This window comes from Nyctereutes procyonoides, unplaced genomic scaffold, assembly GCF_905146905.1.
Source record: "Nyctereutes procyonoides isolate TBG_1078 unplaced genomic scaffold, NYPRO_anot_genome, whole genome shotgun sequence".
Taxonomy (NCBI): Eukaryota; Metazoa; Chordata; class Mammalia; order Carnivora; family Canidae; genus Nyctereutes; species Nyctereutes procyonoides.
Genome location: NW_026575025.1, coordinates 10,662,169 through 10,682,887, shown reverse-complemented (window position 1 = coordinate 10,682,887; position 20,719 = coordinate 10,662,169). Strand labels below are relative to the sequence as shown.

At 55.1% G+C, this 20,719-nt stretch overlaps 4 protein-coding genes and 1 pseudogene across 5 annotated transcripts; 3 read left to right on the top strand and 2 right to left on the bottom strand.

Moving 5' to 3' along the window:
• Nucleotides 1–2,073: 2,073 nt before the first annotated feature.
• CTSW (cathepsin W) lies at nucleotides 2,074–6,283 on the top strand. Its single transcript, XM_055315215.1, has 10 exons — nucleotides 2,074–2,300; nucleotides 2,576–2,660; nucleotides 3,702–3,815; nucleotides 4,676–4,830; nucleotides 4,925–5,021; nucleotides 5,119–5,199; nucleotides 5,299–5,424; nucleotides 5,628–5,692; nucleotides 5,773–5,976; nucleotides 6,057–6,283. Exons 1-10 carry the CDS (start codon nucleotides 2,214–2,216, stop codon nucleotides 6,165–6,167), a joined length of 1,125 nt encoding a protein of 374 aa, XP_055171190.1. The 5' UTR covers nucleotides 2,074–2,213; the 3' UTR covers nucleotides 6,168–6,283.
• On the top strand, nucleotides 3,898–4,506 carry LOC129503226 (40S ribosomal protein S15a-like; annotated as a pseudogene).
• Nucleotides 6,284–6,432: 149 nt separating the features above from the next.
• Nucleotides 6,433–10,543, bottom strand: FIBP (FGF1 intracellular binding protein). 2 transcript variants are annotated; one of them, XM_055315213.1, is made up of 10 exons: nucleotides 10,334–10,543; nucleotides 9,937–10,135; nucleotides 9,603–9,729; nucleotides 8,654–8,754; nucleotides 8,007–8,161; nucleotides 7,585–7,693; nucleotides 7,445–7,508; nucleotides 7,097–7,183; nucleotides 6,912–7,009; nucleotides 6,433–6,574 (listed from the first exon to the last, which is right to left on the bottom strand). In XM_055315213.1, the coding sequence occupies exons 1-10, from the start codon at nucleotides 10,416–10,418 to the stop codon at nucleotides 6,505–6,507; spliced, it is 1,095 nt and encodes a 364-aa protein (XP_055171188.1). In that variant the 5' UTR covers nucleotides 10,419–10,543; the 3' UTR covers nucleotides 6,433–6,504. The 2 variants fall into 2 exon arrangements, with proteins under 2 accessions (XP_055171188.1, XP_055171189.1); XM_055315214.1 differs by having other exon boundaries at nucleotides 8,028–8,161; nucleotides 10,334–10,542.
• A 1,344-nt stretch (nucleotides 10,544–11,887) lies between these two features.
• Nucleotides 11,888–13,333, top strand: CCDC85B (coiled-coil domain containing 85B). The gene has a single exon (XM_055315217.1). It carries the CDS (start codon nucleotides 12,482–12,484, stop codon nucleotides 13,088–13,090), a length of 609 nt encoding a protein of 202 aa, XP_055171192.1. The 5' UTR covers nucleotides 11,888–12,481; the 3' UTR covers nucleotides 13,091–13,333.
• Nucleotides 13,334–13,460: 127 nt separating this feature from the next.
• FOSL1 (FOS like 1, AP-1 transcription factor subunit) lies at nucleotides 13,461–20,497 on the bottom strand. The gene is made up of 4 exons (XM_055315216.1): nucleotides 20,128–20,497; nucleotides 17,709–17,906; nucleotides 15,442–15,549; nucleotides 13,461–15,012 (listed from the first exon to the last, which is right to left on the bottom strand). Exons 1-4 carry the CDS (start codon nucleotides 20,215–20,217, stop codon nucleotides 14,602–14,604), a joined length of 807 nt encoding a protein of 268 aa, XP_055171191.1. The 5' UTR covers nucleotides 20,218–20,497; the 3' UTR covers nucleotides 13,461–14,601.
• Between the last annotated feature and the right edge of the window lie 222 nt (nucleotides 20,498–20,719).

Below are 20,719 nucleotides of genomic sequence, written 5' to 3'. Positions count from 1 at the left end.
ACATGTCCATACAAAAAGATCTATACACAACATTCATAGCAATGCTATTCATAAGATCCAAAATGTAGAAACAATCTAATGTTCATTAATTGATGAATGGATAAACAAAATGTGGTAATATGATGAAATGTCACTCAGTCATAAAAAGGAAGTACTGATGTGTGTGCTAAAACCAAGGAAGAATCTTGAAAGTATTACCCTAAGTGAAAGAAGCCAGACATACATCCTCATATTCCACTAATACGACACATCTAGAATTAGACAAATCTAGGAGACAAATTCACGTTTGCCAAGGGAAGGGGGGACTGCTGACATGGTTTCTTTTGGGGGTATGAAAATACTCTGAAATCAAATGGTGGTGATGATTACACAGTTAAGCAAGTACACTAAAACCATTGAATTATATAAAGTTTTTTTAAAATTTATTTATTCAAGTAATCTCTACACCCAGTATAGGGCTCAAACTTATAACCTCAAGATCAAGAGTCCTGTGCTCTTCTGACTGAACCAGCCAGGCATCCAGTGAATTGTATATATATTTTTTTAAGATTTTATTTATTTGAGAGAGAGAGGCAGAGACACAGGCAGAGGGAGAAGCAGGTTCCATGCAGGGAGCCGGACGTGGGACTCTATCCTGGGAATCCAGGATCACGCCCTGGGCCAAAGGCAGGCGCTAAACTGCTGAACCACCCAGGGATCCCCTGAATTAAATACTTTAAAAGGCTGAATTTTATGGAATGTGAACTATGACTCAATAAAGTTGTTTTTAAAAATAATAAGAGTTCTTAATCTTCAAGATATAAACTTTCCAGCCACCAGCATGCACTTCGTGCAATCCTCCTGCCAGGGAAGGGGTACTTGTATCATCCTATTTCACTGATGAGAGTGTGCCTGAGATTTGTCCAGGCACAGCCAGAGTGGTAAGGAAAGGATGTGGACTTAAGTCATTGTGATTCCAAGACTCTCTGGGCTCTTTGCCTCCCAAGTGGAGTATTAAGGACCTACCATTTGAACATCATTCTGTGCCAGCCAGGGTCATGGGTGCCCATAGTCACTCCACTCAAAGGAATTGTTGCCACTTAGAGATGAGGATCTGAGGTCCAGAGGGGAATGGCTGGGTGCATAGCCAGTTACTCAGTTTTGAGACTTTGTACTATTGGATGTGGGTGTAGCTGCCATTTGCAATTGTCTCCTTGCAACACTTCTCCTGACCTCTGGGATTGACTTTCCCTGCTCTCATCTCTTCAGCAGTCAATCTGGCCCCTCAAGCCCACCCAACCCCCATATCCCCATCCCCAGACTGTGATAAGAATGAGGAACAGGGGGATCCCTGGGTGGCTCAGCGGTTTAGCGCCTGCCTTTGGCCCAGGGTACAATCCTGGAGTCCTGGGATTGAGTCCCACGTCGGGCTCCTGGCATGGAGCCTGCTTCTCCCTCCTCCTGTGTCTCTGCCTCTCTCTCTCTATCATAAATAAATAGATAAATCTTAAAAAAAAAAAGAATGAGGTACAGAATGAGGCAGTAGCTGCCACTTACTGTACCCCAGACCCTGAACTTTCCTATTTAAAACCCAGGACAACCAATTGTTAGGTCTACAAACACCCAGCGAGCCTGCTCCCTGCCTAGCCCCATCCTGGGTGCTGAGGACACAGGCACATCAGATGCTTCTGGTGTGAGTGGGAGTCAGATACCAAGTGGGCACAGGCACAGCAGGATGCCAGAGAGCTGCCCCCGACACCAGGGGATGCCCCTGACACCAGGGAAAGCTTCTTGGAGGGTGACCCTTCAGCTGTCTCATTTTTCCAGGACAAGCAAGAGTGCTTCCCCGGGGAGCAATGACCACCCTCCATCCCCACCCAGAGCCTCCTGGCCTTCCCTGTCATGACACCAATGGCCATACACGGTAACTGCTCACTTAGGATCTCTCTATTCCTATTTCCTTAAGGAAAAGTCCATCTCTTTATCCCTAGAATCTTCCAGAACGGAGTGGGCAGAGGGTCTCTGCTAAAGAAAGAAAAAGGGTAGAGGGGAAACAGGCAGGCTGAAGGCTGTATAGGACAGAAGACTGAAGGCCTGAGCCAGCCCCTGTGCTCAAGGGGTCCACCTCCCCCTCCCAACATGGTTTCCACTTTGTGGTTTCTCTAGCTCCACCCTCTCAGCCCCTCCAGTGTGGTTTGCTCAGCTTCCTGCTACCCACTCTTGCCTGCAACACCATGGCACTAACTATCTACCTTTCCTGCCTCCTGGCCCTGTCGGTGGCAAGCCTGGCCCATGGCATCAAGAGATCCCTCAAGAATCAGGTAAGTGTCTCTCCTTTGCTTTCCATGCTCTTCCTCCACAAGTTTCATGCCTGGGGCTCACCCTTTCAGAAACAACTGCCTTATTCCATTTCTCAGAGCAACTGAAGCTGTAGAGGTGATTGACATATGCCTAAGCTAACATAGGGAGACAGAACAGGCTAAGCAGCTGATCCCTTAGCCTGATCCGTAGCCTGATCCGTTTCGGGGGAAGGCAAGGTGTGGTTCCAGCAATGACCCTTCACCTGCTCTTCCCCACCCCCTCGATTTCTTGCCAGGACCCAGCTCCCCAGCCACTGGAGCTGAAACAGGTCTTTGCGTTGTTCCAGATCCAGTACAACCGGAGTTACTCAAACCCAGAAGGTATCATGGGGCATGTGCATCTCTGGTCCCACTCCCCCTTCTCCCATTTAATAGATGAGGAAATTAAGATTCAGGGTGGGGAGTGGCCTTGGCCAAAGCCACTCAGCATAACTGACAGGGCTGTGGGTATACTCCCTGGTTTCCTAAGTGCATAAGTGGGGACAGGATCATTCTTTGCTATGAACTCAGAAGGCAGGCAGCAGCTGCATTGGGGTAGGGGTGGGGACTACCTAGTCTCAGGGTATCGTTTCCATAGCCATTTTCTTGTCACTCCACACAGAAGGTAGACTAGCATCTAGACAGGAGTTCATTCAGAAACACCAAGGATACTTATTTTGCGCTCAAGCTGGGACTCTCTCTCCATGCCCATGAGGTCCGAGCCCTGCTCCTGCCCTCTCTCTGGGTCTTATCCTCTGTACCATAGGGGGATCATCTGAGGGGACCTTTCAGCCCAGGCTGCCCAAGCCATGGATCCATATCCCCCCACCCCCCATCCTTCCCCACCTTCATGTTCCAGCTCTGAAGCTACAGTTAGAGGTGTAAAATGGAGGCAGAGAGGGACGCCTGGGTAGCTCAGTGGTTGAGTGTCTGCCTTTAGCTCAGGGCGTGATCCTGGAGATCCGGGATCGAGTCCCACATCAGGCTCCCTGCATGGAGCCTGCTTCTCCCTCTGCCTCATCTCTCTCATGAATAAATAAATAAAATCTTAAAAAAAAAAATGGAGGCAGAGAAAGTAACCCAGCAGGAAACCAGTCTCCTCTGATTACGCCCCTTTCTGAGTCACTCTGCCTTCAGACCCTTTACTTGTCTTCTCTGTGGGTGGGTAGAGATGTCCCCCTTACTGCTTCTGGGGGAATCCCAGCCCTAGAGAGGCTGAGGAGCCACTTCCTTGGCCCAGACGTCTGCAGTGTGGCCTGCAAGGGCCACAGGAAAGGAAGCAATGCTCACCTGGGTGGGTGTGGGTGGGGATGCCCTGGCAGTGGCCACTTCCTGCCTCTGGGGTCTTAGGAGGTAACTTTGGACAACCCCCTTCTGGTACAGAATATGCTCGTCGTCTGGACATCTTTGCACACAACCTGGCCCAGGCTCAGCAGCTGGAGGAGGAAGATTTGGGCACAGCCGAGTTTGGGGTGACTCCATTCAGTGACCTCACAGGTACTGGACCCTTCCTGGGCCCTAGGTAGTAGGAGGGGAAACAGAGACTTCTCCAGGGATACTGGCAGATGGGCAGGGCAGACCTTTAGCTTTCATTCTCCAGAGAGACCCTGAGGACCAGAGGCCTGGTTGCTCGCCCCAAGTCACAAAAACAGGGACAGGTCTAGGTCCCAGTCTAGCTCAGGGGTGAGGCAGCAAGTACAAGGGAACGCATCCCAAGAAGAAACTTGGCGCTCTTTCCGCCATCTCTCTGAACCGCCACAATGGTGCGCATGAACGTCCTGGCAGATGCTCTCAAGAGCATCAACAACGCTGAAAAGAGAGGCAAGTGCCAGGTTATCAGGCCATGCTCCAAAGTCATCGTCTGATTTCTCACTGTGATGATGAAGCATGGTTACATTGGCGAATTTGAAATCGATGATCACAGAGCTGGGAAAATTGTTGTGAACCTCACAGGCAGGTTAAACAAGTGTGAGTGATCAGCCCCAGATTTGATGCACAGCTGAAAGATCTAGAAATGGCAGAATAACCTGCTCCCATCCCGCCAGTTTGGTTTCATTGTACTGACAACCTCAGCTGGCATCATGGACCACGAAGAAGCAAGATGAAAACACACAGGAGGGAAAATCCTGGGATTCTTTTCCTAGGGATGTAATTCATATGTGCAAATAAAATGCCTCAATGGAAAAAAAGAAAAAAAAAAGAAAAAGAAACTTGGCTTTTCTCTGGGTCTCCGTATCTGTGCGTCTCCCAGGGTATCATGGGGATTTAACAGGATGTGGATGGTTGGAGTGGGAGAAGCAGAATATGGGGAAGAAGTGGTCAAACCTGTGACTCTGGTGGCCCCATCTACCCTCCAGAGGAGGAGTTTGGCCAGTTCTATGGGCATCAGAGGATGGCTGGAGAGGCTCCCAGCGTGGGCAGAAAGGTAGGGTCTGAAAAGTGGGGGGAGCCAGTGCCTCCCACCTGTGACTGGAGGAAGTTGCCCGGCATCATCTCACCCATCAAGCAGCAGGTATCTGCCCCCAGCTGGCCCAATCTAACTTGGGTGGTGGTGGTGGGGGGTGGCAATGGCCAGACATCTGCTCACTAACCCCCTTCCCTGCTAGGGAAACTGCCGCTGCTGCTGGGCCATGGCAGCGGCGGGCAACATCGAGGCTCTGTGGGGCATCAGATACCACCAGCCTGTGGAAGTCTCTGTGCAGGGTATGGCTCAAAGAGGGGTGCATGTGAAGGGGTAGAGGGGAAGCACAGGGCAGGGGGGCAGGGTGCAGTCAACCCACATCGTTCCTTCTCACACCAGAGCTGCTTGACTGCGGCCGCTGTGGGGATGGCTGCAAGGGCGGCTTCACCTGGGACGCATTCATAACTGTCCTCAACAACAGTGAGTGCACTGCCTCTCTGGGCAGCTTTTGGGGGGTAGGGGGTGAGGGGCTGGGGTGGGGTGTTCAGGAGCTGAGCCTCTGTCCTGTTTTATCTCCAGGTGGGTTGGCCAGCGCAAAGGACTACCCATTCTTGGGGAACACCAAACCCCACAGGTGCCTGGCCAAAAAGTATAAGAAGGTGGCCTGGATCCAGGACTTCATCATGCTGCAGGGCAATGAGCAGGGTGCGGGCAGAGTGGAGACATGGGCAGGCCTAGGGTTGGGGGGTGGGGGTGTGAATGACAGGGAGAGACAGACCAGCATAGAGGACAGACGAGACTGGGTTACAGACAGATGGAGGAACACAGAGGTGGGGGGTGGGGTGAAGGTAGAGCTAAAAGCAGGGGGCACAGAGCAAACGGGGCCTAATGGCACTTTCCACCCCCAGCAATCGCCTGGTACCTGGCCACCGAAGGCCCCATCACTGTGACCATCAACATGAAGCTACTGCAGGTGGGACAGGGTCAGGCCTTGGGGGGGGGACCCCTGGAGGAGGGGGGAGGGCCCCAGACTCAGCCCCTCTGCCCCTGCAGCATTACCAGAGGGGTGTGATCCAGGCCACGCATACCACCTGTGACCCCCGGCGTGTGGACCACTCTGTCCTGCTTGTGGGTTTTGGGAAGAGCAAGTCAGTAGCAGGGAGGCAGGCAGAGGGAGGCTCATCCCGGCCTCGTCCTCACCACCCAATTCCGTACTGGATCCTGAAGAACTCCTGGGGTGCTGAATGGGGTGAGGAGGTGAGTGTGATCTACTCAGGGGACAGGGAAGGACAGGCCCCTCCCCACCTTCTGGCCCTGATGTCCCCTTGACTTCCTAGGGCTACTTCCGGCTGCACCGTGGGAACAATACGTGTGGCATCACTAAGTACCCAGTCACGGCCCGTGTGGACCTGCGGGTGAAGAAGCGCCTGGTGTCCTGTCCACCCTGAGCCTGTGAGGCAGGCCCTCAGCTCTCTCCTGCTATGCCCAGGGCCTCCTTGCTGCCTCCACCCATGGCTTTTACCTGTTCTCCTAATCTTGCTATGGCTTGAATAAACCAAGATGAGCTCTCCTGTCTTGTATGTGAACTCAGGTGGGGTGGGGAGAGCACAGACACCCCATACTCTGACAAGTCTCCATGGGGTGCCCCCCAAGCACATACATCCCTATACATGTTCACCGTGATGCTCAGAGACAGATTCGTGGGCTCCTGTGTGACCGTGCACAGGTTCCTCCAAAGTCACAGCAGCTTTATTGTCAATGTGGGTAGGGTGGCGGGAGCAGACCTCAATCATGATAGAGGCGCAAGAGGCAGCCACGGAGGGTGCCCATGTAGCGGTCCCAGAGGGCCTGGTGCCTGCAACAGAAAGTGACAGCAACCATTGCCTTAATTTTCACCACATCAGACACACTGCTCTAAAAGCTTCATATACCCAAGGCTGCTTCACTCCTCACACTGTTCTTATGATCATTATCACCATTATCCTCCGGTTCTACAGGGGAAACTGAGGTGTGAAGAGGTTCAGGAACCTATCCAAGGTCAGGTCACAGCCTCTAATGGGGGTGGGGGACACACAGAAAGACTCCCCCCACCAGGGTACAACGGAGAACCCAGAGTTTGCAGGAGGGCTAGGCTCTGGCAGAAGACTGGCTACAGCAAGGCCAAGCTGCAGGGGAAGCCTGGGATCTCTCACCGGAAGCCATCTAGGGAGTGGACAGATGCTGAATACTGATTCAAGAAGAGCCGCACATCATTCAGTGGCCAGTGGTCAGAACGGCACGGTTCCACGAACTGTGGGCCCAAGGAAACATCTAGCACTGGTACAGCCCAGGGACGGGCTGGGTTGGGGATCAGAGGGCAATGGGCAGGCCAGCTCACCTTCTCCACAAGGTCCACAAACAGGTCTCGGACATCCTTATTGTGGGTCAGCTTGGCAGCCACATTCACCAGCCCCCGGGACAGGTTCTATGAAGCAGAGAGCCTGGAAGGTCTGTCTTCTGTCCCAGAGGCTAGAGGCTGAGCCCAGGGGCTGCAGGAGGGGCAGGCCCTTCCCCAGATCTATCTACCTCCCTCAATCAAATAGCTCCCCAATGTTCCTCCAGCAGGTGGGTAGGAGCAACAGGGCTACCTGCTGGTCAATCCCCAGCATGAGCAAAGGTGCCCAGTGGGGACAATGCAGGGAGGGTGAAGATGCCCAAGGAACAGAGGCTGGATTGGATCACAGACCTTGAAGTTGGCTTCCATTTCCGAGAAGACACCAAGCTTTCCCCGAAGAGCAGTACACACCAGGCTACAGGGAGACAGGGTAAGCCCAGAGGTGCCTGGGCCCCGACTCAGGCCCCATCCTGTGGCCTCCCCAGGATCACCTCTTGTGCAGGTCCAGAAGGTCCTTGTCAGCCACAAGCATTTTGAGCTCCTTCAAGTCCTGGAGAAACTCCTTGTCTAGATCCACGTCCATGTCATCCACTTGGGAGTCTGGGGGAGGCCCAGCAAGGTAATTGGGGTGGGATAAAAACCCCTCCAGTGATATCCGGAGCCTTACACACCCACCACCTCAACAAACCCCCACAAGACAGAAAAGGAAGTATCAGAAAGGTGAAGTGACACCCCAGGCCACAGACCAGCAGCAGGTTCTTTGTGCACAGACAAGCTGGGTGTGGGACACTGGGTTATGAGCAGTGGCGGCTGTGGTGTGGGCACTGAAGAAAGGATGCCCGAAAATGGGGCCCGCAGGATAAAGTGCTGGTGGGGAACTAGGCTCTGAGAGCGTGGAGAGGCATCCGGGCACCTGGGTGAGTGGGGGCCTCACCGACGGCTCCGAGGGTCCAGTTCTGGATCATGAGCTCAGCACAGAAAGCAAAGTCACCAAAGCTCAGATACTGCAGCTTTTTCTTCCCTGTCTCGAAGCGGTTGTTGGCAAAGAAGACAATGGCTGCGTAGTCCCTGCAGGAAGGGGAAAGTGGGCCTGTCAGGGTTTCAAATTCCTTTTTAGCAAGCAGCTTGCACCTGCGACATTGGCCAGACATCCGACATCTAGCCTGTCTCTGCCCCAGCTCACTACATGACATGCTTCAGGCCACTTTTCTCTGGGCCTCCTTGTTTGTGTACAGAGGTTTCAGCCCAGGTCTCCTAAGGGGTACAGAAGAAGACCTGAGGATAACAGTTACCATTTACTGAGCACTTCCTAAGCCCCAGGGGTTATACCATGGGCTTTATGTGTGGCATCTCACAACAGTTCCATTGGTAAATGGCCAGGCTGGGATCTGAAGCCAGGCCAGCTTGATCCAAAGTGCAGGCCAGGCGTAGGATAGCCATCCCCCCAATGCAGCAGGGAGGTCAAGTGGGTTGGGGTGGGGAAGGTGGTCCTGCTTCACGGCCCAAGGAAGGAGGGTGCAGGAAGGGGAGATGGCTGGCTCCTTGCCCGACCCCCCTCACCTGGCCAACCGGTCAGACAGGAGGAAGTGTTGCTGAATGTTATCCACCAGCGAACCCCGCATTTCCTCCACCACCTTGAAGACTCGCTTAAAGTTGTCAAACTGTAGGGCAGTTAGGGGAGGAGGGAGGACTGTCAGAGATTGGTTATCCAATAAACTGATTATTAAACATCCCTCCCCTTACCTAGCCATCTATCCAGTCAACAGACTTAGCATGTGGTATTCTTCAATAAACTATTAACTGTTAATACCTGTTACCAATTCAACCATTTTGCCTTGGATAAATGTTTACTCATTTCTATCTCTGAATTCCCCTATTTTAGCATCATGCTCTCCAGTTCTTCGCAACCTTGTGCTGAAACTGATCCTCCTGGCTAAGGTCCAGGAAGTAAAAAATGAGCAAATGCTAAACTGTAAAGAAAGAGTGCACAAAAGACACAGAAAAAATACTATAGGCCCAGAAGGGTTACTTCTTCTTGGGCCACCAGAAAGGTTTGCGTAGGTGGCATCTGGCTCCCTGCTTTGTATTTCAAGGGGTAGATAAGGCCAAGAATAGTACCCTCCAGGGAAGAGTAGCTGGAGCAAAAAGAAAGGCAGGGGCGCTGGAGAAATATAAGCTGAGAAAGGCTGGCAGAGACCAGACCATGGATGAGTATGAAGGTCAAGGCCAAGGAATGTGGCTACTATCCAGGATGGAGTGGGAGAGCCAATTAAAGTTTCTGAGGAGGGAAAAGCTATGGTCAGATCTGAGCTTCTGAAAGAGTAGCTCCCACAGGAGAGTAGGAGATGCTTTGGAGGAGCAAAAGAAGGGACAGGAGACTGGGTATGAAGCCCCCCCACAATCAGAGGTGAGGGAGGAGAATGGAGCTGGGGCAGTGACCAAAGGGATGGAGTGAAGGGGCAGACTGGACATGGGATGTTGCATTGGGGAGCAGGGGTGCAGTGCCCACTTGTCTCCGGCAGCTCTTGAGGGTGATGCCTGTTTTGGTGCTGATGTCATCCAGGTCTTTCTTGGTGCCCTTGGACAGCTTCTTGCCCAGGACCTCCCGCACAAAGGCCTCGTCAAAGGCATAGTACCTGCGTGGAGGCAGAGGACACCACTGACTTTCCACATAGGAGGGGAAAGGGAGTCCGGCAGGGCCCAGGTTTGGTCCCTCCTGAGACCATCTCAGTTGAGAAGGTCTCAACTTTCTTAGACCTTGTGTAAGTCCCATCCCATCCCATCCCGGGCCTCAGTTTCGGCCTGCAAAATGGGTATATGGTCAGTTCGGTTGGCATCCCCACCTCTCAATGAGCAGTGCCTGTCGAGAGGGCGGGATCTGGAAGATTAGCTGGTGCAACAGCTTGGGCGGTGCGTGCAGTAGGCGCTCGAGCATGTGGAAAGTACGGTAGTGGTCCATGGTGTCGCTCTGCAGCACCGCTGCCGTGGCGCCTGTCTGCTCCAGGATTCCCGAGCGCACCCTCAGGGCCACTGCGTCACTTACTGGGGAGTGGGCGATAGCATTAGGCCCCGCTCCGCGAACCCACAGGCCCTCCGGGGATCCCAACTCCAAGTCCAACTCCTAAACATCCCTCACTCCCTCTGCCCAGTTCCCCACAGGACGGAATTCCCGGCCCCGCTCCGTCTCCCATCCCAAACAATCGCTCTTCTAACCCGCTCCGCAGACGGCCCCCCACACACCCGAGTAACCATCCAGCCAGAGGCGATACACGTCCTCGTCGATGAGGGTCGTGTTCCCCACGAAGATGTCCAGCTCGCTGGTCATGGCGACGCCCGGACCCGGGCGCAGCCGCAGCGCCCCAGCTGGAGCGAGCACTCCCCGGGTCCGGCGCGCCGCCGGCAGGCTACTTCCGGGAGCGCGGGGCTTCGGCTCCCGGCACCCGGAGCCAGAGAAGGACCACTTCCGGGACAGAGAGGGTGGGGCAGACGCGGCGAAGGGGGAGGAGTAGCCCCTCCTCCCAGCGGGAGGGGTAACCCCCGGGTCCCCGCCCCCCGTCCTCACCCCCGCGCGTCTTCTGGCCGGGGTTGCAGGAAGGCGCAGGGGAGTCGAGGCCAACAGCTAGTGGCCCCAGCGCCGGCCACCTTCCCCCATCTTCCCCTTTCTCTGCCCTTTTCTGGGCCTCCCTACTTTGACTTGTGTCTTAAATGTAGGAGTTTCACAGATCTCTGTCCTGAATCTTTTCTCTGCAAAAAGTATGTCTGACCTAATGTCCAAGGGCCATTGCTGGGAGCTCCTCAGTCCATCCTGCGGGTGAGACCTCTTCTGGGCATGGGGCCTCTGCTCCTTTGGTTTTAACCCTCGTCGCCCACATCCCACCCCGCCCCGCACTAATGACTTCTCTTACTCGGAGCTCGGAGCTCTGCCTGGGAAGTCCACATCAGGAGGGCTTGTTTTTCTACGCTGTTTCCCTACAGGCCCTTCAAAAGCTAGACAGCCTTTTTTTCCAATTGGTTTCTTTCCTGCGTTCCTATCTCAGTGATAGTCCCAACATTTACCCAGTTCTCATGCCAGAACCCTGGGTTTTCTCCCAGAGTCCTCTTTCTTCACATTCAGTTCTGCTGATTTGCTTCCTGAATATTTCTAGGATGTTTCGTCCTCTCCACCCCTACGGGCACTGTTCCAGCCCAGTCCTGCATAGCTCTACCTTGCCCATTGACACAGTGTTTTTTACTAATCTCCCTGCCTACATCTCTTCCCCATGGTGCATCCCACACAGAACAGCCTGAATAATTTTTTTAGTGTATATTTTAAAATGTTACTCCCCTGCTTAAAATCCTACTTGCCTGTGGCAACGTTCCTGCCAACTACCTTTGTGGCTTCTCTCCCTCAGGTTACCATTTTCTCCACACACCCATCTTTTGAAAACAATGAGCTACTCTCAGGGTTCCTAAAGCAGCTAGGCCCCAGGGTGTTTCACCATGCTATTCCTGCTTGCTGAAATAGCTCTTTACTCATCAAAGTCCTACACATCTTTCAGGGCCCCTCAGATTACCACCACCTCTTCGGGGACACCTTTCTGGACCATGTCTCTCCCCGCGTTTACTTCTTGTTTAACACAGCCTGTCTCCCCCACTAAATTATGACCTCTTTGAGGACAGGATCAGAATCTCAGTCAAGTTTATTTCTGCCCGAGCTTTGCACACAATAAAAGTTTATTGAATAGATGAATCCCAGTATGTGCTTCCCCACCCTCCGCCCCCACCCTGGACAGGAAACCATCCTTAAGAGGGTAGCCTGATGGTGAGCCAGGCACGTTTGGACTCCGGGTTCCGAAGAGCTGGAAGTGATGTTCAATGAGCCGAGACTCTCGAGCATGAATTAAGCTAGAAAAGTTGGAGACGACACCCCTCTGGGTTCCGTCAGGGGTGGGCTTGAGAGTTGGTGGCCGACACCGGAGTCTAAGTTCTCAGAAAGAGTCAGGAGGCCTAGGCTAGAGCTTGAGGAAGTCTGGAACTGGGAAGTACGAAGCGCCTAGTTTAGGGTTACCTGTCGCGGAGAGTGGTGGCGCTGGCACCCAGCGTATGGAAGGGTCACTCCTCGGTCTGGAGTGGGCGGGGAAGGGGCTAGCTCTTTCTGTGTTCCGTGCTCAAGCCCCGCCCCTTTCAGGAGAGCCTTCTCTGGATTGGCTGTCGTTCCTTAACGTCATACGGCCCCGCCCCAGCGCGCGCCCCGCCGCGTGCCCACGCCCGGGCGGCTGCTGCAGCCTACGCTACCCCGCCACAGCCTGCCGCCCGCGGAGCGGGAGCCCGACCCGGAGCGCGCAGAGCTCGACGTGGGCTCCTGGGCCGCGGCGGCGGACAGGCGATGCTCCAGAGGCCTGAGCAGCCATGGAGGCCGAGGCGGGCGGCCTGGAGGAGCTGACGGACGAGGAGATGGCGGCTCTAGGCAAGGAAGAGCTGGTGCGGCGCCTGCGGCGGGAGGAGGCGGCACGCCTGGCGGCTCTGGTGCAGCGCGGCCGCCTCATGCAGGAGGTGAATCGGCAGCTGCAGGGTCACCTGGGCGAGATCCGCGAGCTCAAGCAGCTCAACCGGCGCTTACAGGCGGAGAACCGCGAGCTGCGCGACCTCTGCTGCTTCCTGGACTCGGAGCGCCAGCGCGGGCGGCGCGCCGCGCGCCAGTGGCAGCTCTTCGGGACCCAAGCATCCCGAGCCGTGCGCGAGGACTTGGGCGGTTGTTGGCAGAAGCTGGCCGAGCTGGAGGGCCGCCAGGAGGAGCTGCTGCGGGAGAACCTGGCGCTTAAGGAGCTCTGCCTGGCTCTGGGTGAGGAGTGGGGCCCCCGGGGCGGCCCCGGCGGCGCTGGCGGCTCAAGCTCCGGGCCGACACCCGAGCTCGCCTTGCCCCCCTGCGGGCCCCGCGACCTGGGCGATGGAAGCTCCAGCACCGGCAGCGTGGGCAGTCCAGATCAGTTGCCCCTGGCCTGCTCCCCGGATGACTGAGGCTCATCTTCCTTCACGTCGACGCCCGACCAGACTGCTTCCCAAGCGCCGGGACTGCGGTGGACCTCCGGACCTGGACGCCGTCCCGCCTGTGCACGAGGGGCCGCTGGCATGGATTTGGAAACTCTGGCACTGAGGAGGGCCCCTTGCTTTCTCTTGGTGGGGCAGCAGGGAGACTGGAGGCTGGAGCGGAGGGACGTGCTGGGAGCGGGGTGGGGGCTAATAAACTGGAACGGAAGCAGAGCCCCTGGCCTGGGCTGCGTCTGTTTGGGACTCCCCGGGGTGGGACGAGGGCGGGGACGTTGAGACGGGGTACCATTACCGTCCGGAGGGGCTGCAAAACTAAGGTGGCTGACTCCCCCACTCCCTCAAGCCTGGGGCAGGATGTGGGACGGTGGTAAGCCCCTAGCTCCCCCCATTAGACCTCCGGAGGGGCCGTAATCCGGCCCCTGAAGTGGCTCCAGCTCCCTTCCCGGCTCCTTCCTGTCCAAGACAATGGGGCAGGAAGCAGGTGTTGGGGGCCTAGAACCCACTCAGCGGCCACCCCCGAGGCTGAAAAGGGCATAAGAGCGCCCTCCTGTGGCCCACGCAGGCAAGCTGTGGGCCCCCATCAGGAGAAAGATAATCCTTTTAGTTTGCACCCAGCAGCACTCCATTCCTCCTTTCAATCCTGGAGATGAGGCATAGCAGATGTAACAATTCCTCAGATAAGACAACTGAGGTCCAGATATCAAATAATTTTCCAAAGTCATGCAGTAAGTCTGTAGAACTGAGACCAGAGCCTAGGGCTTCTGGTTCGAAATGTTCTCCCTTTTGCTTCTGGGTTCAGTGAGACCAGGACAGAGCTTCGAGCCTTTTATTCCATTTTGGCAGGTTTGTATAAAAATACTCTCTGTAGGAAAATAAATAGCAGCTGCCTTCGTTGTGGAGGCTTGGATTCCCTGGAGCTAAAGTCTTCTCAGAGCTGGTGGGGGGAGGGGGGGCTGCAGTTCAGCTCGTCACAGAAGCCTCTGGCACTCTCCTACCATTCAGGAGGGGCCAGCAGAATGCCCTGGTTCAATCACTTGGTGCTGCTGGCAGTGTGGGGCTGGGCGAGTTAGTGTTCTAGGCTGGTAGAATACCACCTTCTGTCAGAGTAGGATTGGGTGGATCACAGGAAGAGGGTGATGAAGACTATAGGTGTGGTGGTCTGAAGGGGGTTAGGGCTCTAGAGGACCCTGAGGGATCTACAAAGTCCTTTTTGGTTGCCAGGAGTTTTCTCGCACAAATGGGAAATATTTTGTCTCTGATTTAGTGCAAATTGTGCTAAAGAAGCCAGCTCTGGAAAAACAGTGGGCAATTACATGACCCCAAGCTGGCTCTACTAGGAAGCAAAATATGCTCAGTGTCATCTGGAGGAATGGAGAAGAACCTGCTGAAGAGGGCATGGGATTATGGTCCAGACCAGCTGGACCAATGGGTGGGGAGACATTGGCTAGAGTGGCATCCCCGGGTACCGGGGCTGAGGTGCCTCATAAGGCAAGGAGGGTGGGGGAGCCGAGAGGGTCAGAGGATGGGTCCCCGCTGCTGCTGCTGCTCCTGCGATGGGCTGAGGCGCAGGGCTCAGGGGTGCTAGGGTAAGTGAAGACCGGACTAGGGGTGAAAGGAGTCAGGGAGGGTGTGGTCATGAGTGTGGGGGTGTGCAATGCTTCGGGTTCCAGCACAGGCCCCGAGGAAAGAGAGATACAAGGTACAGGGCCGGAGGTGGCTGGTGGGCTGCTAGGACCGCCTGCGCGGCCAGTGTCGCTCTCCGTGGCCCTTTCCGGGATTTTGCAGATGGGGCGGTGGGCTTCAAGCACGAGCTCCAGGCGCTCCTTCTGCTTCTGCAGCTCCTCAATCTCTCGCTGCAGACCGGATTTCTCGTCCTCCAGTTTGTCGGTCTCCTGCAGAGGGTTAGGAGAGGAGTTAGAAGATGAGGGCTGAGTACCGCGTAGCCTCAGGAGGTGGTGGTAATTGGGGGAGTGGGGGGTGGGGGTGAGGGGGGTCTCCAGCGAGTCTGGACTACAACTCCCATGAGCCCTTGGAAGAAAATGGGCACGACTCCCTTCGGGCCCGGGAGCATCTTAGAAGGAGATTGTCCGCGGAAACTTTGACTCTCCTCTGCTTTTCTGGGAGTGAGACGCGCGGTAACTAATTTCTAATCGCATTTTTCTCGTCGTTTTCTCCGAAGGACTGCTCCTCCAGCGGGGACTGGGGGAAGGGGACTTAATATACCGGCGCCCCTCTGGGGCCCTGCAAGCTCAGGGGAGCCGCGCCCGTCCGAGGTTCGGTGGGCCGCGGCCTGGACACCCTCCGCACCGGTGGGTGCTCACCGCCTGCAGGAAGTCGGTCAGTTCCTTCCTTCGGTTCCTGCACTTGGCCGCGGCCAGCTTGTTCCGCTCGCGCCTCACTCGACGGCGCTCCTCCTCCTCGGGGCTGATCTGGACGGGTAGAGGGAATAGTGAGGTAGACCCTGGGCCTCTGGTTGCCCGGCACTCGCCTTGTGCAGTGGCCCCGTGCTAGGACCCTGCGGTGGGCATGGCAGTGCCGGGGACCCGCGAGCCTGCGCTTCAGGGATCACAGCGCCGCGACTGGTTCTCCGCACTCACGCTTTAGTAAGATTGAATTAATCAGATTTCTTCCTCCTCGCACCCAGCTTTTGCCTCCTTTGGTTCCTCTTTCAGAAGCAACCCCCCCCCCCATCGCCACCACACACTCCGTAAACCTTTACCCCCGTCATCTCTCAGGACTCAACTAAGATACCCCCACTCTTACAGAGAGCTTCCTCTCGTTGCCCAGCCAGAAGTAGCCTTTATTACTCAGCCTCTGGGACCCAGCTGCTCTTTCTCGAAGGACCCTCATTCTCCACCCCCCCCCTTAAAAAAAAAAGATTTTATTTGTTCATGAGAGACTCACAGAGAGTCAGAGACATAGGCAGAGGGAGAAGCAGGCTCCCCGCGGGGCGCCTGATGCGGAACTCAATCCCAGGACCCTGGGATCACCAGCAAGCCCAAGGCAGACACTCAACCACTGAGCCACCCAAGTGTCCTCTTCCCCAGGGGTTTGTAAGCACTAAGAGGAGTTAATGAGTGTTGCTGCTGAGTAAGTTTTTTATTTTTTAGATCTTATTTATTTATTTATTTAGTAAGTTGTTTTTTATTAGGAACCTATTACATGCCGGCTAAGAGCTTTACACAGATTCTTTACCCAACTTTCCATATAAGGAACTGAAGCCCAGAGAGGATAGATAACTCCTTTATGGTCCCAGAGCAGAAATTAAAATCTACTCACTCTATTCAATATTGAGAGCCCTGCTGATGGGGACCAGCCCCCCACAAAGAACCCCACTTAGAGCTCATAGCCCCTGTCTAGGAGTCCCAGAAACAAATAGCCACCCTCAGGTCAGGGCTAAAGAAGTCCAGGAGCCTGCCTCTGGGACCTCACAGCATGGTCCTCTTCTCCAGTTGGTCACACTGCCAATCCTGCTGTTTCTGGGAAAGCCACTCCTGTCTAACTGTTCATCTTTGCAACATCCTGACTTCTCATCTACCCTGCTGTCTGGGCAAGCTCCTAAATGAGTAAGTCTCACTCCAGTATAGTCTCATAAACCAAAATGAAAGAGGAGCAACTCCCTTAAAGACCCTCTATCTCTTATTTATGTTGGTAAAGATTTTTTTTTTTTTTTTTTTTTTTTTTTAGCATTGTGAAGGCAGGAGCCCTGGTTGGGGAGTCAAGAGTTCCCAACTCACTCTGCTTCGAGCCTTTGTTAGCTCTGGATGAGATAGTGTGGCTTGATGGTTAGGATCTCACTTTAGAATTGAAAAGACCTGTCTCATTACTCACTACTTGTGTAATCTGGGCAAGTGACTACCTCTGTGCCTTCATTTCCCAGCTGTAAAGTGGAGAAAACCAGAGTGCATCCCTAGAGGCTATTTGTAAAGATTAAATGAGATAGGGAAACAGCCCCAGAGAGTAGCTACAGGGAACCCTCCCCTTTCTGTTCCCTCCCCAGCACATAGACAGCATACATCTCAGCAGGTGGAGACCCTCTACCATCCACACACCTTTCCACATGTACACCTTACACATCCTCACCTCTACCTCCATTCTTGTTCCTGCCATCCTCGCTCCCTGAAATGTCTTTTCTTTCATCTCTATCTATGAAGATCCTACCCATCCTTCTGGGCTAATATACCTCCAGCTTCAGAAAGCTTTCCCTAGCCTAGAATCACCTCTTGCCCTCTGGATCACCCCAAGGGCTCATTACTCTCGGCCTTGGCCAGGAGTCATCAGTGGCTCTTCTTCCCCAGCACTCCCTTTCTAAGCCTGTGTTTTTTTGTTTTGTTTTAGATTTTATTTACTTATTCATGAGAAAGAGAGAGAGGCAGAGACACAGGCAGAGGGAGAAGCAGGCTCCATGCAGGGAGCCCGACATGGGACTCGATCATGGGTCTCCAGGATCATGCCCTGGGCTGAAGGCGGTGCTAAACTGCTGAGCCACCCAGGCTGCCTTGCCTGTGTTCTTTTGGCCAAGAACTTGTCCTCTGCACCTCAGCACCCCTATGGGCATCAGAACCAGTGCAATGCCTTTGCTACTTACCTGTTCACAGGGTCGGCGACGTACCCCTGGAGGTGGCCCTAGGGCCCGGATGACTCCTGGCCGGGGCTGTGGGGGGCTGTACTGGGGGTAGGTCAGAGGCCTGGGGTAGCTGCTGGGTCCCAGGAAGTGGGGTTGCACCATCCACTGCAGGTCCTGGCTGCCACTCACAGCATTGATGCTTGGCACGAGGTGGAACTTCTGAGGCATAAGAAACAGAAAGCCAAGGATGAAGTCTGTGTAGATTGAGGTGCTTCAACAGGACAGAAGCCACAATTTCATCCACCGTCAATGCAGCTGCTCGTTCCGTATGACCAGAAAGAGTACAACTTGACAGAGAGACTAACTTGGTGACAAATCCCTGCTTGGGAGCTGTGTGACTTTGGGCAAGTCTCATAACCTTGCTGTGCCTTCATTTCCCTGTCAGAACTAATACATATAACATATGAATTCCAGGCACTGTCCCAACCACTTTACAAATACTGACTCATAATTTGCACAACAGTGTCTTCATTTTCAGACAGAAAAACAGTTGTCCATAGATCCATAGCCAGTAAGTAGGAAGTGGAGTTTCGCCCTGGCACCTAGGCTCTCAGCTACTCCTGTACTCTGCCTGAGTCCCATCTGCATAGAAAAATTCCAGCTCATGGGATCCCTGGGTGGCGCAGCTGTTTGGCGCCTGCCTTTGGCTCAGGGCGCGATCCTGGAGACCCGGGATCGAATCCCATATCGGGCTCCCGGTGCATGGAGCCTGCTTCTCCCTCTGCCTGTGTCTCTGCCTCTCTCTCTCTCTCTCTGTGTGTGTGACTATCATAAATAAATAAATTTAAAAAAAAGAAAAAAAGAAAAATTCCAGCTCCTAACTCCAGGGGTGGCTGTGAAAATCCAGTGAGAGAATGTGTGTGACAGTGCCTGGTAAGTGGCAGGTGTCCAATGCACAGAGGCTGTGGTGGCAAGAACCACTGCCCTGGGTTTAGGCTGTCCCAGTTAGCTCTTAGCTCAGCCACTTACTGGCCATGACTCTGGGCAAGTTATTTAACCTCAATGTGCCTGGGTTTCCTTGTTTTTAATATTGGTGTAAGTGAGGATTATGGCATTTCATTGATGCTAAGAAATGCCTTTTAATAGCTCTAAATCATAGTTGGATTGGCAACTTTAGGAAAATTTAGTGACATAAAACAATGGTGTGGGTTTTCAAATCAATGAATTCTTCGATTCTGTGAAATACAATACGGTTAATGAGGTAGAAACCTCCCCGAACCATGCAAGCTGCACTGTATGTACTCTATGTATTACCTGCCAAGATTTTCTTTTAGCCAGAAATCTGAGGAAAGAGTTGAGATGGGGGATCAGTGTTCCGGGAAGAGAACTGGGTTCAAGCCTTGGGGCTGGGCCCTGGCGCCCAAGCGTCCCGGAAGTGTGCCACAAGCCCAGGCAAGTCCAGGCAGCGGTGTCCCAAGCCCGGCGCTGCGGGCCCAGTGGCCCAGTGACCCCAGTTCCGGGACGAAGTCACCCCTGGCGGCACCTCTCGCTCCCGATGTAGCCCGGGCCAGGGCCGCTCCGGGCCAGGAAGGGAGGGGCGCCCCGGGTGAGTCAGCCACCGTGACTCGGCCGCTGTGACTCGGCAGAACGGACGCCGCTCCTTCCCTCCCCTAGCGACACGTGCGCGCTGCCCCTCGACAGGAAATGGGCACCTGCAACCACCCGAGTCCCCCCAGCCTGCAGCAGGGCGCCGTTCGATGCCGAGAGGCGGGGGCGCGGGAGCTGCCTGGTGCAAGACCACGCGCACGTCGCGGCATCTCGCAGTCTCCCCTGGCCCCAGCCTGTAAAGGTGTGGAGCACCAGTTTCCCCGGAGCCCACCGGGCTGCACTGCGCCGAGAAGGGGATAGGGCCTTGGCGACAGGGTAGAGAGGGACAGACAAGTGGACACACACGGACTCCCAGACAGTGCTGAGGATTCCCAGGCTGTGGGAGCCCGCCTGCCGCTGGATCCCGCCTCCCTTCGGTGTGGGGACTTCTCGGCCTCGGCCCAGGTACGGGATCCCGAGAATTTAGTCCGAGATGGATCAGACCCTCTGATCCCGTCCGAGCCGGGACTAATCTCAGACTAAGGGGCGCCCTTCTGACGCAGACAGAACAAAGAAATTAGGCGTGGACGAGAGGAAAGAAGGTGACAGAGACGGCGGGACAGATGACAGCAGACAGCGAAGGAAAAAGGGGCGAGCGAGAGGAGACGGTCGCAGATCCTGGCTCCAGACGGTGGAGAACGAGCAGCATCCGCGGCCACAGCCACGGCCACTGCCGCGGACCCAGGTCCAGACCCTTCTCCTGCTCCCGGCCCCATCCCAGAGCGTGCGGGAGCTGACCGCAGCGTCCCAGGCGCTGTCCACCCGGGAAGCCCAGGCGGTGGGGCCCTCTCACCTGCTGGCCTGAAGTGGGGGTCTGCGCCGGGCCGCCGTACGCACCGCCGGCCCCGGAGCTCGGTCCGGGTTCCCCGAAGTCTCGGAACATGCCCTGGCTGGCTGCTCTGTGGGGTCCGTGTCGGCTGCTTGGGTTCTGACTCACTTGCTCCTCTTTTCTTTTTATGAATGAAAAGTTCTCGGGCTGAACCACTTGGATGGGGGGGAGGAGCGGGCGATTTTCAACGGCGCTGGACACCTCGCGGCTCCACCTCCCCAGACGCACCGCCCTCTGCCAGTCCGCGCTGAACTTCTCTACGCCTCCCGCAGTCCGGTAGCCGCCTTTTGGTAGGGAAGGGGACGGACCTGGCGTCCCCTACAACAGCGGCAGGTCTGCCCCCTCTGACGTAGTTGCCCATACATGGTGCAATTTCCTCGCCGCGCCCAGGTGGAGCCGAGGATTCCCCCGCGGATTTACGCACCTGCCTGCAGCTGGGCGCCCCGCCGCGTCCCGCCCGCCAGCCCAGACTCTGGGCCGCGGTCCCACTCCCGGGAGCCCATTCACCGCCTGGTCTCGCCTTAGTTTTTGCCTCCTTCAGATGGGACGAAATAAT